At 52.0% G+C, this 13,108-nt stretch overlaps 3 protein-coding genes across 4 annotated transcripts; all 3 read left to right on the top strand.

The window, feature by feature from the left end:
- Window positions 1–3,906: 3,906 nt before the first annotated feature.
- Window positions 3,907–7,656, top strand: LOC100831960. 2 transcript variants are annotated; one of them, XM_024461890.1, is made up of 2 exons: window positions 3,907–6,539; window positions 7,234–7,656. In XM_024461890.1, the coding sequence occupies exon 1, from the start codon at window positions 4,405–4,407 to the stop codon at window positions 6,352–6,354; it is 1,950 nt and encodes a 649-aa protein (XP_024317658.1). In that variant the 5' UTR covers window positions 3,907–4,404; the 3' UTR covers window positions 6,355–6,539; window positions 7,234–7,656. The 2 variants fall into 2 exon arrangements, with proteins under 2 accessions (XP_024317658.1, XP_014755700.1); XM_014900214.2 differs by lacking the exon at window positions 7,234–7,656 and adding an exon at window positions 6,639–6,913.
- Window positions 7,657–8,547: 891 nt separating this feature from the next.
- LOC100831651 (thaumatin-like protein 1) lies at window positions 8,548–10,550 on the top strand. Its single transcript, XM_014899975.2, has 3 exons — window positions 8,548–8,777; window positions 8,876–9,572; window positions 10,073–10,550. Exons 1-3 carry the CDS (start codon window positions 8,696–8,698, stop codon window positions 10,281–10,283), a joined length of 990 nt encoding a protein of 329 aa, XP_014755461.1. The 5' UTR covers window positions 8,548–8,695; the 3' UTR covers window positions 10,284–10,550.
- Window positions 10,551–10,768: 218 nt separating this feature from the next.
- Window positions 10,769–12,631, top strand: LOC104584260 (F-box protein At5g41720-like). Its single transcript, XM_010238480.2, has one exon. It carries the CDS (start codon window positions 12,035–12,037, stop codon window positions 12,629–12,631), a length of 597 nt encoding a protein of 198 aa, XP_010236782.2. The 5' UTR covers window positions 10,769–12,034.
- The last annotated feature ends 477 nt before the right edge of the window (window positions 12,632–13,108 follow it).

Raw genomic sequence — 13,108 nt, 5'->3', positions numbered from 1 at the left:
CTTAGGCATTCCTTTGCATTATGACAAGCTTAGGAAAGAAGACATCCAACCACTTGTAGATAATATCCTCAAGAGGATGGCTGGATGGAGAGGCAAGCTGCTTTCATATGCTGGGAGGCTGGTTTTAATAAAATCCTGCCTTGCTAGCATTCCTGTCTATTTGCTTTCCTTTTTAAAATTCCCTAAATGGGCCATTGAACTAATTAACAGTCAGATGGCACACTATTGATGGAGTGATGCAGAGGGACACAAAAAACTTCATTTAGCCAATTGGCACCTGCTTTGTGTGAAAAAAGAATTTGGGGGCATGGGTATTTCCATGCCTACAAGACCTCAACATGTGCCTGCTGGGGTCTTGGGTCAAACAGTATGTACTTGGGGAAGGGAAAAATTGGCGGACCATTATAGACCACAAGTATGACACTTCCTCCCCCAACATCTTTTACTGTAAAACTGTTGGCAGTTCTAGATTTTGGAAAGGTGTGCTTTGGGCTGCCCAAGCAATTAAGATGGGCTGTAGATGGGTGGTTGGCAATGGTAATACAATTCATTTTTGGGAAGATACCTGGTTTGGTTTATCTCCCCTTTCTGTCCAATTCTGGGATCTCTATGAAATATGTAATGAGCAAATGGTCAATCTCAGTTCTGTCTGGGATAGGTCCAATATTAAATTAACTTTTAGGAGAATTTTTCCACCCCTCTTAATGGAGAAATGGTATGAACTAGAGCAGATCCTACATAGCACTATTTTATCTGATAACCAAGATGCTCTTGTGTGGAAATACAATGCTTCTGGAACCTATTCCTCTAGTTCCTTGTACAACATTATTAATTTTAGGGGCATTATCCCCATCTTTATTCCTGTTGTTTGGTCTCTTCATGTTCCACCAAGATTGCACATTTTCCTTTGGCTGCTTTCCCAAAACAGAATTATGACTAGAGACAACCTGAAGAAAAGGAACATTAAGAAACCTGAAAGTTTTGTTTTCTGTTCTGACAAGGAATCAATTCATCACCTGTTTTTTGAATGTGTGGTTAGCCAAGCACTTTGGGCTTTACCTGCACTATATTTTCAGAAACCACTAGGGCTCTCTTATGAATCTGTTGCTAGATTTTGGATAGCTAATAAAAACCATTCAACTATGAATACTGTTAATGCTGCTATCATGTGGAATCTCTGAAAATTTCGCAGTGATATGATCTTTAACCATCGTCCCTGGACTGACATTAAACAGATCTGGTGGATGGTTCTGAAGTCTCTCCGCAAATGGTCGCTGCTGTTCAAGGATCGCCTGCTGGAGGAGGTCGACTTATTCCGCAAGCACGTTACTGGTCTCCTCCAGGAGCCAGTACGACTATTGTGGAAATGAACAAAGCCCTTGCTTTTGCAGCTACTTCCTCTTTCGCGCCATCAACTCCTGATCTGGGTGTTCTGCTGGCGGATGCTCTGTCTGGGGGATGCTCATCTCTGCACATTTCTCCTGAGCCTGGGAGCCGCCTCCTCTTGCCATGGTCACCGCGGCTGATGACTTCGCTCCACAGTTCACTCATCAGGAGCAAGCTTCATGAGCTGTTGGCGCGCCATACACCAGCCGGCCACACCGAGACACTCCAGGATGATGCGGCTTGATGAACTTTCTATTTTCTGCTTTTAAACCGTCTGCTTACTGTAGCATTTCTCATTTTGCCGGACCAAGTTTTATTTTCGCAGCACACTGTACAATTGTTTTATTATTAGTAATGGGACTGGGTGGCCTATGGGCCTCCCGATACTCTTAAAAAATGGGACATGGAATAGAACCAACCACAACTCTTGATGGTTCATCTTCCTTTGTCCTCACTGCTTCACTCTCCCCCTCTCGACTGGCATCACTCATGTTAGGTGAGTCAAAGTCAAATAATGAGCTGAGATCAGTCTTCTCTCCATAGAACGGCTCAAACTCTCTAAATGTCGCATCCATGCTCACAAATGTTCGTCGTTCACTAGAACTCCAACACTTGTAGCCCTTCTGTCCAGATGAGTAACCTATGAAGATGCATTTCACAGCACGTGGATCTAACTTCCCCACCGAGGGCCTGTGGTCTCTAACAAAGCAGGTGCATCCAAACATCTTTGGCGGAACAATGAACTCATTTCTCCCAAAGATCATCTCATAAGGAGTCTTCATCCCAAGCACTCTTGATGGCATACGGTTAATGAGGTAGGTAGCCGTCATAACCGCTTCACTCCATAGAAACTTAGGCACATTCATAGTGTACATCATTGATCTAGCTATCTCTAGAAGATGTCGATTCTTCCTTTCAGCCACTCCATTTTGTGGGGATGTGTCAGGGCAAGAAGTTTGATGTAATATTCCTTCAGCTGAAAGAAAATCGTTGAATTCCTTATTCACATACTCTGTCCCGTTATCTGTTCTTATAAACTGAACACGAATATTGAATTGATTTCTAACATAGGCATAGAAGTCTTGAAAGCAACGAAATACCTCAGAATTGTGCTTCATCAGATATATCCAAGTCATACAGGAGTAGCAGTCAATAAAAGTGACAAAATACTTCATTCCACTCACAGAGACCACGGGAGAAGTCCAAACATCAAAATGAATCAACACAAATGGCGAAGTACTACGGAGTCCACGACTCACATACGACGTCCTTGTGTGCTTTCCATACTCACAAGCATCACATACTAGCTTGTTTTTCTCCACCTTACTCAACTCATCCGGGAAGACCTTACTCATGGTATCGAATGACATATGGCCCAACCTACAATGAAGAAGAATCACCTTAGTCTCTGTTTCACTTGTAGCAACTGCCAAAGCACTGCATATGACTCCGTCGGTTCTTCTTCTATCCAAGTACCATAGACCGTTGTACCTAGTACCAGTTCCAAGTTTCTTTCTAGTCTTCTTTTCTTCGATTAAACAATTGTACCGATCAACTGTAATTCGACAATCCATATGATCAACCAAGGAACTCATTAATACCAAATTAACTGGAAAAGAGGGAGCATATAAAACTGATGACAACATAATAGATGGAGTGCATTAAACATCACCAACACCCCTAACAGGTCGTGAAGTCCCATCAGCAATCTGGATAGTTTGCTTGCATGTTGAGGAGTACGGAGTAAATTTTGCGAACTCGCTCGATGTGCCCGTAACATGTCAAGATGCCCCTGAATCCAGTATCCACTCTGATTTTGAGACATGTGGAGATGCAGAAGCTTAACATGCAGTACCAAGTACAGTTGTCATTCTTGTGTTCTCTATATCTCTCTCAAGCCTTCTTAGGTTTTTCAGTTTCTCTAACTCCTCCACTGAGATTTCAGCATCTCATCCGAATCTTTTCCCATCAAAATTAGATTGTCCTTGTTTTTCGCCTTGAACAACCGAGACAATTTCTCAAGTACCTTGTCGATTTCCTGATTTCCCCCCATTCTTGCAAGAATTTTCCTTTCTCAGCCTCCACAGAAGAAGCAGCCCACCAAATTCACCTCTAATTTTTCGCTTCCTGCAGTTTCTTCTCTTCTTCTCAGACCACAATAGCAGCAAGCACACACGACCTCTCTGCCTCCAGAAATCACCAATCTCCTGCACCCAGCCGCTGCTGCCTTCAGGCCCTTGAGGCTCACCTCAACCAGCTGCCCACTGCCCTGCAACCTGTTGCAGCACCTCTGTTTCTCCCTGCTTCCACTCCATGCCTGGATGAACCACAACACTGCAGTCCACCTGCAAGCCCTCCGCCTAGGCTTGCTAACCCAGCCCGCGGCTTCTTCCCCACCAGCAATCACGCTCCCAAAGGCTCGGAGCTCCACCACACGCCGCTGATTCACCGCCGGCCACCTCCAAAGCCCAGCATCGCCTCCACCTCTCGCTCTGATACCATGTGGTAACTTGGGGAAATTTCTGGAATCATTCTTCTTCTCTTCTCATTCCTTCTATACATATAGATACACATACATGGGCCACACACCCAACCCAACACATTTTTTTTCTTCTTGTTGTTGTGATCGATATGTTGCATGGAAATGAAAATCCTCCCTTGATCCTAGTGGCTATCAGACGGCAGCTGATGAGACGCCCAAATGGGGAAGAGAGCGAGAGGGAGACGAAGATAGCAGCAGGCAGTTAAGCAAGGGCAGAAGAATGGAATGGAAACCGGCGTGGCATGCGTGGCCTCTCATCCATGAGAGCCAAACAGAGCCTCGCCTCTCTCCCGTCGCATGCCGCCCTTCCATTTCCGTCCCCTCCCCCCCAAAAAACCGAGGCCCAATTAGCCCTCCATTCCCCTTGGCCGCCGCCGCCGTCGGTCGGCCGGAGCCAAAGAAGACGACTAATTCCGCCCCGCCGGTGACGAGGAAGACGACGGTGTCCGCGGCGGCGGCGGAGGAGGAGGAGGAGTATGGACGACCTGAAGGCGATCTTGGCGCGTCCGATCCAGGTGGCGGAGCAGGTGATAAAGTGGGCGGAGGAGGCCCAGACGTGCCGGCAGGAGTGCCTGGAGCTCAAATCCAAGGTGGAGCGCCTCGCCTCCCTGCTCCGGCAAGCCGCCCGCGCCGACCTCTACGAGCGCCCCGCCCGCCGCATCCTCGACGACACCGGCCGCGCCCTCGACAAGGCCGCCGCCCTCCTCGACCGCTGCCGCGCCCGCGGCATCGTCTCCCGCGTCTTCACCATCATCCCCGCGGGATCCTTCAAGCGCACCTCCGCCCAGCTCGACAACTCCATCGGCGACCTCACATGGATCCTCCGCGTCTCCAACTACGCCAATGCCAACGCCGACATGGACGACCACATCGGGTTACCCCCCATCGCGCAGAACGAGCCCATCCTGTTCCTCATCTGGGAGCAGATCGCCGTGCTCTACACCGGCACCCACGACGCGCGCGCCGACGCCGCCGCCAGCGTCGTCTCCCTGGCCCGCGACAACGACCGCTACGGCCGGCTCATCATCGAGGAGGACGGCGTGCCGCCATTGCTGAGGCTCATCAAGGAAGGTCGCCCTGAAGGGCAGGAGAACGCCGCGCTCGCGATTGGGCTTTTGGGGAGGGATCCTGAGTGCGTCGAGCTCATGGTGCTCGCCGGCGTTTGCACCGCGTTCTCGAAGATTCTTAAAGATGCGCCCATGAAGGTCCAGGGCATGGTGGCCTGGGCCGTGTCGGAGCTCGCCACGAACCACCCAAAGTGCCAGGACGCGTTTATGCAGAGCAATGTGATTCGCTTGCTCGTCTCCCACCTCGCGTTCGAGACCGTCCAGGAGCACTCCAAGTACGCCGTGGCATCCCGCATGTCCATCCACTCCGTCTTCCTCGACAAGAAGGGCGGCGCCTCTAGCAGCAGCCACCACCACGACGCCTCCGCCATTGGCGCCGACGCCGGGGCCGATCACGCCATTGCCGGCGCCGGCATCGCGGCCAAGCCCACCACCGCCGCCGGCGGACCCACCAGCAGCAGCTCGACCGGCGTCGGCACGACCACCGCGAGCTCGACCTCCATTGCCGCCGCCGCCACCGCGGGCACCATTGCCGGAACGAAGCAGCAGAACGCGTCCTTGTCCGGGACGAGCACCCGGGGGCGGGAGTTCGAGGACGAGGAGACGAAAGCCTACATGAAGGCCAACGCGGCCAGAGCCCTGTGCCAGCTCGCCATGGGCAACGCGGCCGTGTGCAAGAACATCACAGAGTCCCGCGCCCTGCTCTGCTTCTCCATCCTGCTCGAGAAGGGCGCCCCGGACGTCAAGTACAACGCGGCGCTGGCGCTCATGGAGATCTGCCGCGTCGCGGAGCAGAACTCGGACCTCCGCCGCTCCGCATTCAAGCCCACGTCCCCGGCGGCCCGCGCCGTCGTCGACCAGCTCCTCCGCGTCGTCCAGAAAGGGGAATACGACGAGAACCTCATCCCCTGCATCACCTCCCTGGGATGCCTCTCCAGAACCTTCCGCGCCACGGAGACCAGGATCATCGGGCCTCTCGTGAACCTTCTAGACGAGCGAGAAGCCGACGTGTCCAAGGAGGCCGCCGTGGCGCTGACGAAGTTCGCCTGCACGGAGAACTACCTCCACGTGGACCACTCCAAGGCCATCATCAACGCCGGCGGCGCCAAGCACCTGGTCCAGCTGGTCTACTTCGGGGAGCAGGTGGTGCAGGTGGCGGCGCTGCTGCTGGTGTGCCTGGTGGCGCACAACGTGCCCGACAGCGAGGACCTGGCGCAGGCGGAGATCCTCACCGTGCTCGAGTGGGCGTCCAAGCAGAGCTACATGGTGCAGGACCCCATGATCGACAGCTTGCTCCCCGAGGCCAAGATCAGGATGGAGCTCTACCAATCCAGAGGGGCCAAAGGTTACTACTGCTGACCCAAATTCCATGACTGATTTTGGTTGCAGATCAGAGAGGCCCGGCCTGCTGCATCCCAATCGATCGATCGATTGCGGTATGCATGCGTGTGTAAGTAGAGGGATCCAAGAACAACACACACACACAAGCTGACTGATCACTCCTTCGTCGTCATCATCATCGTCGCATCCCGCCTAGCAAACGTGTATGTGTCTGTGTATATGTGCATTACAATTTCAGGTGCCTGATTGAACTGCTTTTGCAATGTGATTTCTTCCCTTTTGGTTGGACCCAACATGTATAGGTTACGGATGGTACTTGTATAGCAAATTGATCCCTTTTTTGGTTGGGGCCTTGGCACCGAGGATGATGATGATGGTGATGATGGCTAGGTTTTGTAGAGCTTAATTGATGTTAATTGTTCCTTGTTAACTTGTACCTTGATCTTGGTTGTATGTATAGCCTTTTTCTTTTTCTTTTTGAGGTTAGAACCTTGTATTGTACTGGTGGTCTCATTTCATCTTAATACGGCCTGGTGTATATTACTCCTTTACTTACTGAGAAGGAACTTTTCATCTCTGAATCTTGTTTTTTACTGACAAGACACATTTCAAGTCTGAATCTTGCTGCTTACTGAGAAGAAACATTTCAAACCTGAAGCTAGCCTGTTTACCGGGAAGAAACTTTCCAAGTCTGAATCATGAATCTTGTTGTTGTTGTTGTTGTTGTTGTTGTTGTTGTAAGTTGTTTTGTCGTTTGTTGTTTACTTACTGAGAAGAATCTTGCTTTTTACTGAGAAGAAGCATTTCAAGTCTGAACCTTTCCGTTTACTGAGAAGAAACATTTCAAGTCTGAATCTTGCTGTTTACTGACAAGAACCATTTCAAATCTGAATGTAGCCTGTTTACAGAGAAGAAACTTTTCAAGTCTGAATCTTGTTGTTGGTGGTGGTGGTGTTCTGTCGTTTCTTTCATAGCTTATGGTGGTTTGAACTGAACTCCGTTGGAGACGTTTCATGTTCTGTTCATCTCGCAGTTGTTAGATGACATAAACCCTGTAAGTATCACCGTCATGCAATTTCCTTCATGAATAATCAAGTCTTGTGTCCAGACATAAAAGCTTTGAAACATGACAGAGATCTTCAGAGATAAGCTGTACTGAAATCTACATATTGGCTTTCTTTTTAAAGCTGATCAGCAGAAAGTTATTTTTTACTCGGAGTGAATTCGATCATGTATGTAGCTACTGTCAGTAAAAGGGAAAAAAGATTAGAGATGTTTTAGCTAGCTAAGCAACGTCATGGCGATCGATTAGTAGCAAGGCGGTGGCTTTCGAGATCCAGAGGCTTAACCGAAAGTGACACAAAAAACACAGAGACAGCAAAGCTCCGTCTCGATTTGATGTCCTCATGGCCTCTCCTCTCACACTCGCTTTGCTTTTCGAAAAAAAGGAAAAGCACAATCCGATTTCTTAGTTGGATTTAAAGTACTGCTCCGGTCGCCCCCTACGTGGCTACGTTCCTATCTACTCCAGTATACAAGTTGTTCGAGTTTTGTTCTAAATCAGTTTTTTCATTTCAAATTTAATCAAGCTATAAAATTTTCGCCCAAGTTGTATTTTAGACGAATTTTCGTCCAATCTATAAAATTGATCAAACTTTAAGAAGCCTCGTTCGAACTGATTTCGCCCAAGTTGTCTTTTTTGACACGAATTTTCGTCCAAGTTCGTTGTCGTCCCCGTTGGCTGGATTCGAACAGTCGACACGATATTCTGCTGCCGCTGATGTTGATGTCTCGGCGTTGGCTGCCTGATTTCGTCGCTGGGAACAGAAATTCGTGTTTGGGAATTGGGACAGGGTGTGGACACACGTACCAGTACATTCTTGCTTGGACGGCTCAACGACAAAACACAGAATCGGGGATTTCTCGGCTCACCCATGTCGACGAGCTAGAGAGGAAATCAAGCAAGCAAGAGCAGCCAATCATTCTAGGCCGGCGTCTCGCCGGCCGGCCGGTTCCTCCGCCGCTGCAAGAACCAGCCGAACGAGCGCTGGTCCTGCTGGGGCGAGCGAAGTGAGTGAGGGCTATAGTGCGTGGGGCCGTGGCCGTGGTCGGTGCGTCAGCCAGTTCGTGCGCCACTTCGTCGTCCTCCGCCGAAACCGCCGCCACCTCCCACCTCCTCAAAGCCCGCCTTCCCTCCCCACCTCTGCTACCAAAAGCTCCCAACCCCAGCCAGCCACCACCACCAAGCTCCTTGCGCCCTTCCCTGAGCTTGAAGAAGCCAACGAGCGCGGCTCTGTTGATTCGGTTCGATTCGGAGGGATTCGAGCAGGTCGGGGATTTCATTTGATTGTCTCCGTCCATGGCTCCGCCGCCGTCGCTGCTCCTCCTCCTCCTCGGCTCCCCGGCTTCGCTCGCCTTTCTCCTCCTCTCCCTCTTCCAAGGTATTCATCGATTCACCCCCACGCTCCGTCCGTGCTCGCGGATGTTGCTTGTACTCTCTCGATCTGTACCTCGATTTCGATTCGATTTCGTCTCGCAGGGCCGGCGGCGGTGGGCGCGATAACCTTCACCTTCACCAACCGGTGCCCGGACACGGTGTGGCCGGGGATCCTCTCGGGCTCCGGCACGCCACCGCTCGAGACCACCGGCTTCGCTCTATCCCCAGGCCAGTCCCGCTCCCTCTACGCGCCCACGGGCTGGTCCGGCCGCTTCTGGGCGCGCTCCGGCTGCGACTTCTCCCCCAAATCCGGCGGCGGCGGCCCCTCCTGCGCCACGGGCGACTGCGGCACAAACTCGCCGGAGTGCCACGGCGCGGGGGCGACCCCACCGGCAACCCTCGCCGAGTTCACCCTGGACGGCGACGGAGGGAAGGACTTCTACGACGTGAGCCTCGTCGACGGCTACAACCTGCCCATGCTCGTCCGGCCCTCGGCGCCGGACTGCCCGGACACGGGCTGCCTCGTCGACCTCAACGACCGCTGCCCCGCCGAGCTCCGCGCCGGCGGGGCGGGCGGCCGGGCGTGCCGCAGCGCCTGCGAGGCGTTCGGCAAGCCCGAGTTCTGCTGCAATGGCGCCTACGGCAACCCCGACACCTGCCACCCCTCGCAGTACTCCCAGCTCTTCAAGTCGGCTTGCCCAAAGTCTTATAGTTATGCTTATGATGATGCCACTTCTACCTTCACCTGCAACCACACCGATTATACCATCACCTTCTGCCCGCTCTCCGATCCAAACAGGTACATAATTTCTTGCGACAATTCCTTGAACCAATTAGATGAATCTTCATTCTGCAGTAGAGAGATCTCCTTCGAATTCGACTCAACCATGATCTTGTCTGAACTAGACAAATTTCTGTTCTTGTTTTGAGATTCTGAATTTCGAATGTGAAATGACCAACTGGGGAAAGAACAGAGAAGGCGACAGGTTTGGCTTGTAGCAAAAGAAAGAAGCTTTGATTGAGTTGCTCTTTTCTTTTTTTGCCTTTGTTCGATGCCCACCTTGTATGTATGTTGGTTGGTCATGACTAGAAAGATTGAAATAATTGCCTAGTTGGAGCCTAGGAAATTTAAGCAACAAGACATGATAGGATTTTATCACAATCACACTTTGCTTGGTCTAACTGAACATCTTTGATTCCTTGTCACTGACAATAGGTTGTGGTTTATGTAACTGGTTAGGAAGTACTCTATACTAATACTGAGTCTAACCAGACCAATCACATTTGACAATTTTGCAGCGGCAGATCAGGCAAGCATGGACTGCGGAGGCCGAGCCATGAGCAGCTTGAAGACGACGTGTGGCTGGCGTCCCTGAAGAAGACCAGCAGCGCCGGTGCACGCACCGCTGCGCCATGGTCGGCGCCCCAAGCTTTCCAAGCCACCCTCGCTATCCTAGTGGTCACCTTGCTCACCGCAGCACTGAACAATCCTCCGTTCAGCTTGCTATGACATGACTATGACTGGCCGGGCAAAGGTAGGTAAGGCGATTCTTGAGCCATAGGATTGATCCAGAGAGTTGTTTTCGGACCAAGCGAGAGGATCTGAGAGTAGGGGTGCAGACTTTGGGATGACATTGTTCTTCTTTATTAGGCCTTCTTTTTGTTTTGCTGCTAGTTGGCAATTGTAGTAGTTGTTCTACACTTGGTATTGTTGTTCTCTGAATTATATTCTTCTTTGTGCATAGATTTTTCAGCATAGTTGTTTTTTGGGGTGGAAGTGGAATTCAAGATGCATTCTGTATCTTTCCAATTATTTGTGTGTCTCTGTGTGGACTGTGTGGAGGCTTGGATCAAGTTGCTTTCCTCTTGTCATTCAACATATGGTGCTCAAAGAGAGAAAAAGGAAGGCCTAAAGGGGAGGCAGTGAGTGAGATTCAGGCAAAAAGATGTTGATAATGCTTGGCATGAATCACCCACAATGGAAAAGCAAAAGTGAGCCAAGTGTTGACCTCCTGAATTGTAATAGTACAGTACTACTAATTAAACATTTCCATGATTATTAGTACAAATTTGGTTCTGAAACCTCGAGACGGACGGTAAGTAGAACATGAGGAGGGTGTGTTGCCCCTGGCGGGAGAATGGAACAGAACAGCCCCCCATGCTTCCTAGGTTCCCTGCATTTTGCTGGCGAGGATTCGTTCTTGCTAACTTTCGTTTCTACCTTTGCCGATTTCGCAGGCTAATTAAGTTCCAGCCCATTCTGCATAATTTCAGCGACATGAGCATTTTGTTTTGTGTGTGTGTGTGTGTGGGTTCTTTGCTGCTAACTCTGGTCTCTGGTGCTTCAGTTGATCAGTACAGACGCCCATTTCCGTGTGCCATAATCAGCAGCTGGTCTGTATCCTGTTCCTCTCTTGAATTCACTGTTTAGTCAGTCACTCAGTCTTAGCATAGATCCACAACAGCGAACGTTTGCTCCCTAGGGATAGAGAGCGAACGTTCTCTGTTGTTCAAACCTTTTGTTTCTTTTGACTATTGCTAGGTGAGTACTCCTACAGTACAGTATAGCATATTAGCATAGACGTTGGCCATTTTTCTTCAATGCGTGTTGGTCAAGCTCGACCCCGTTCCTTAGTAATGCGGCAGCTGCAGTACCTCTGCGCCAAGTGCAAAACGCTTACTAGGTTATAGCTTAGCTCTACTCGATCCTAGCCCGTGTTGACTCTGGGTGGCTCTGCTACTGCATCTCTGCATGCATCAGTTCCTTTTTTGACTATTTACCGCCTGCTCAGCTCAGATCAAGAAAACGAAAATATACTCGGAAAATGAACATAAAAATGAACTGTAATATTATAAAAAAATGAGGTAATTATTCCCTGTCTTACCAGGTATTTGTTGTGCACGATTTTGTCACCTTTGTACGGAGCACCACACATTTTTTTTAGCTGATGGAGGCAAAGCCGAATCGAGGTCTGCAGAAGGAAGAAGAGTACTCCTACTTGTTGGATCTAGATCCAACGGCGCAGACAACTGTGTTAGTTAATCAGCACGATGCAAACACGTGGCAGCTGAAATCTGAAAAGAGTCTTCTTGTTGGCATTCAATTGGAACCCGGCCGGGTTTCTTGGTTGCCAAGCCGCGATCGATCTCGAACCTCGATCCATCCTCTTATTTCGCCCTCGCACCCTCCCGTTAACAACATCTCTCTTCTAATTCCTGCTCCTTGAGTCCATCCGAGATTTCAGCAGCTCCTCGCCGGCAATGGCAATGGCGGCGGCGGACGAACAATGCGACGGCAATGGCGCCGACGGCGGCGCCGGCGGAGCGACGAGCCTGGCGGAGGACGAGGCGTTCGAGATGCTGACGTGGGTGTCGCTAGACGACCTCGCCTGCCGCGACGTGTGCGCGCACTGGCGCCGGCTCACCTACGAGGCGGCATTCGCACCGCTGCACCTCCGCCGCGCCGCCGCCGGCGGCTTCGTCTCCGGCTACCTCGTCCAGGGCCTCGCCCGCAACCGCTACTCCGCCACCTTCGTCTCCTCCACCTCCGGCGCCGAGGTCTCGCTCGACTTCCTCCCCTGCTCCCCCAGCGTCCGCATCGAGGCCGTCTCCGCCCACCGCGGCCTCGCCTGCTGCGTCGACCCCACCGCCTTCTCCCTCAGCTCCGGCGCCAAACCGTCGTCTCGCTGCTACTACATGTGCAAGCCGGCGACGAAGCAGTGGCGCGCGCTGCCCAGCCCGCGGCTGAGGTTCCCGACCGCGGCCACCGCCATGATTGCGCGCCCCGCCCCCGCGGGCGCCGACTTGAAGATCCTCCGCCTCTCAATCCCAACCCTCCGCGACCGCCTCCGGTGCTAGATCTTCGACTCGCGGCGGAGGAAGCGCGGCGGTGGGTGGCGGCGGTCGCCGGACGTGCCGCTCTGGCCCGAGTCCCTCGCCGGCGCCGGGCCCGCCGTCAGGGCCCACGGCGCGATGCACTGGCTCCGGTGGCCCGACAGCCTCACCGCCGCCGAGGACATCTTCGCGTTCGACATGCGGAGCGAGACGTGGCGGCTGGTCCGGATCCCGCCGGAGCTGGAGGAGAAAGCGGGGGCGCGGAAGAAGCTGGCGGCGGTGGAGGGGAGGCTGTGTCTGGTGGCGGTCGCCGACGACGGCGAGGCCGAGGTTTGGGCGGTCGCTGGCTATGGCGGGCGGGCGGAGAGGTGGGAGAAGAAGATGACGGTGAGGCTGGAGAACCTCGCGGCCATGGATGGGAGAGCGCTCGTGTTCAGAGATCTCTGCTCTTCCGATGTCGCCTTCCTCAACACAGTCTACACTGTCATCTGGTGATCAAAT

The sequence above is a fragment of the Brachypodium distachyon genome, chromosome 3 (assembly GCF_000005505.3).
Source record: "Brachypodium distachyon strain Bd21 chromosome 3, Brachypodium_distachyon_v3.0, whole genome shotgun sequence".
Lineage (NCBI taxonomy): Eukaryota > Viridiplantae > Streptophyta > Magnoliopsida > Poales > Poaceae > Brachypodium > Brachypodium distachyon.
Note: the sequence above shows the minus strand (reverse complement) of the source record. Positions and strands in the feature narration are given on the sequence as shown.

Excerpts from the sequence above, each read along its gene's own strand:
- LOC100831960 (XM_024461890.1), top strand. The coding sequence starts at position 4,405 with ATGGACGACCTGAAGGCGATCTTGGCGCGTCCGATCCAGGTGGCGGAG.
- LOC100831651 (XM_014899975.2), top strand. The coding sequence starts at position 8,696 with ATGGCTCCGCCGCCGTCGCTGCTCCTCCTCCTCCTCGGCTCCCCGGCT. Across the intron at positions 8,778-8,875 it reads CCTCCTCTCCCTCTTCCAAG|GGCCGGCGGCGGTGGGCGCG; the intron begins GTATTCATCGAT and ends TTCGTCTCGCAG. Across the intron at positions 9,573-10,072 it reads CCGCTCTCCGATCCAAACAG|CGGCAGATCAGGCAAGCATG; the intron begins GTACATAATTTC and ends ACAATTTTGCAG.
- LOC104584260 (XM_010238480.2), top strand. The coding sequence starts at position 12,035 with ATGGCAATGGCGGCGGCGGACGAACAATGCGACGGCAATGGCGCCGAC.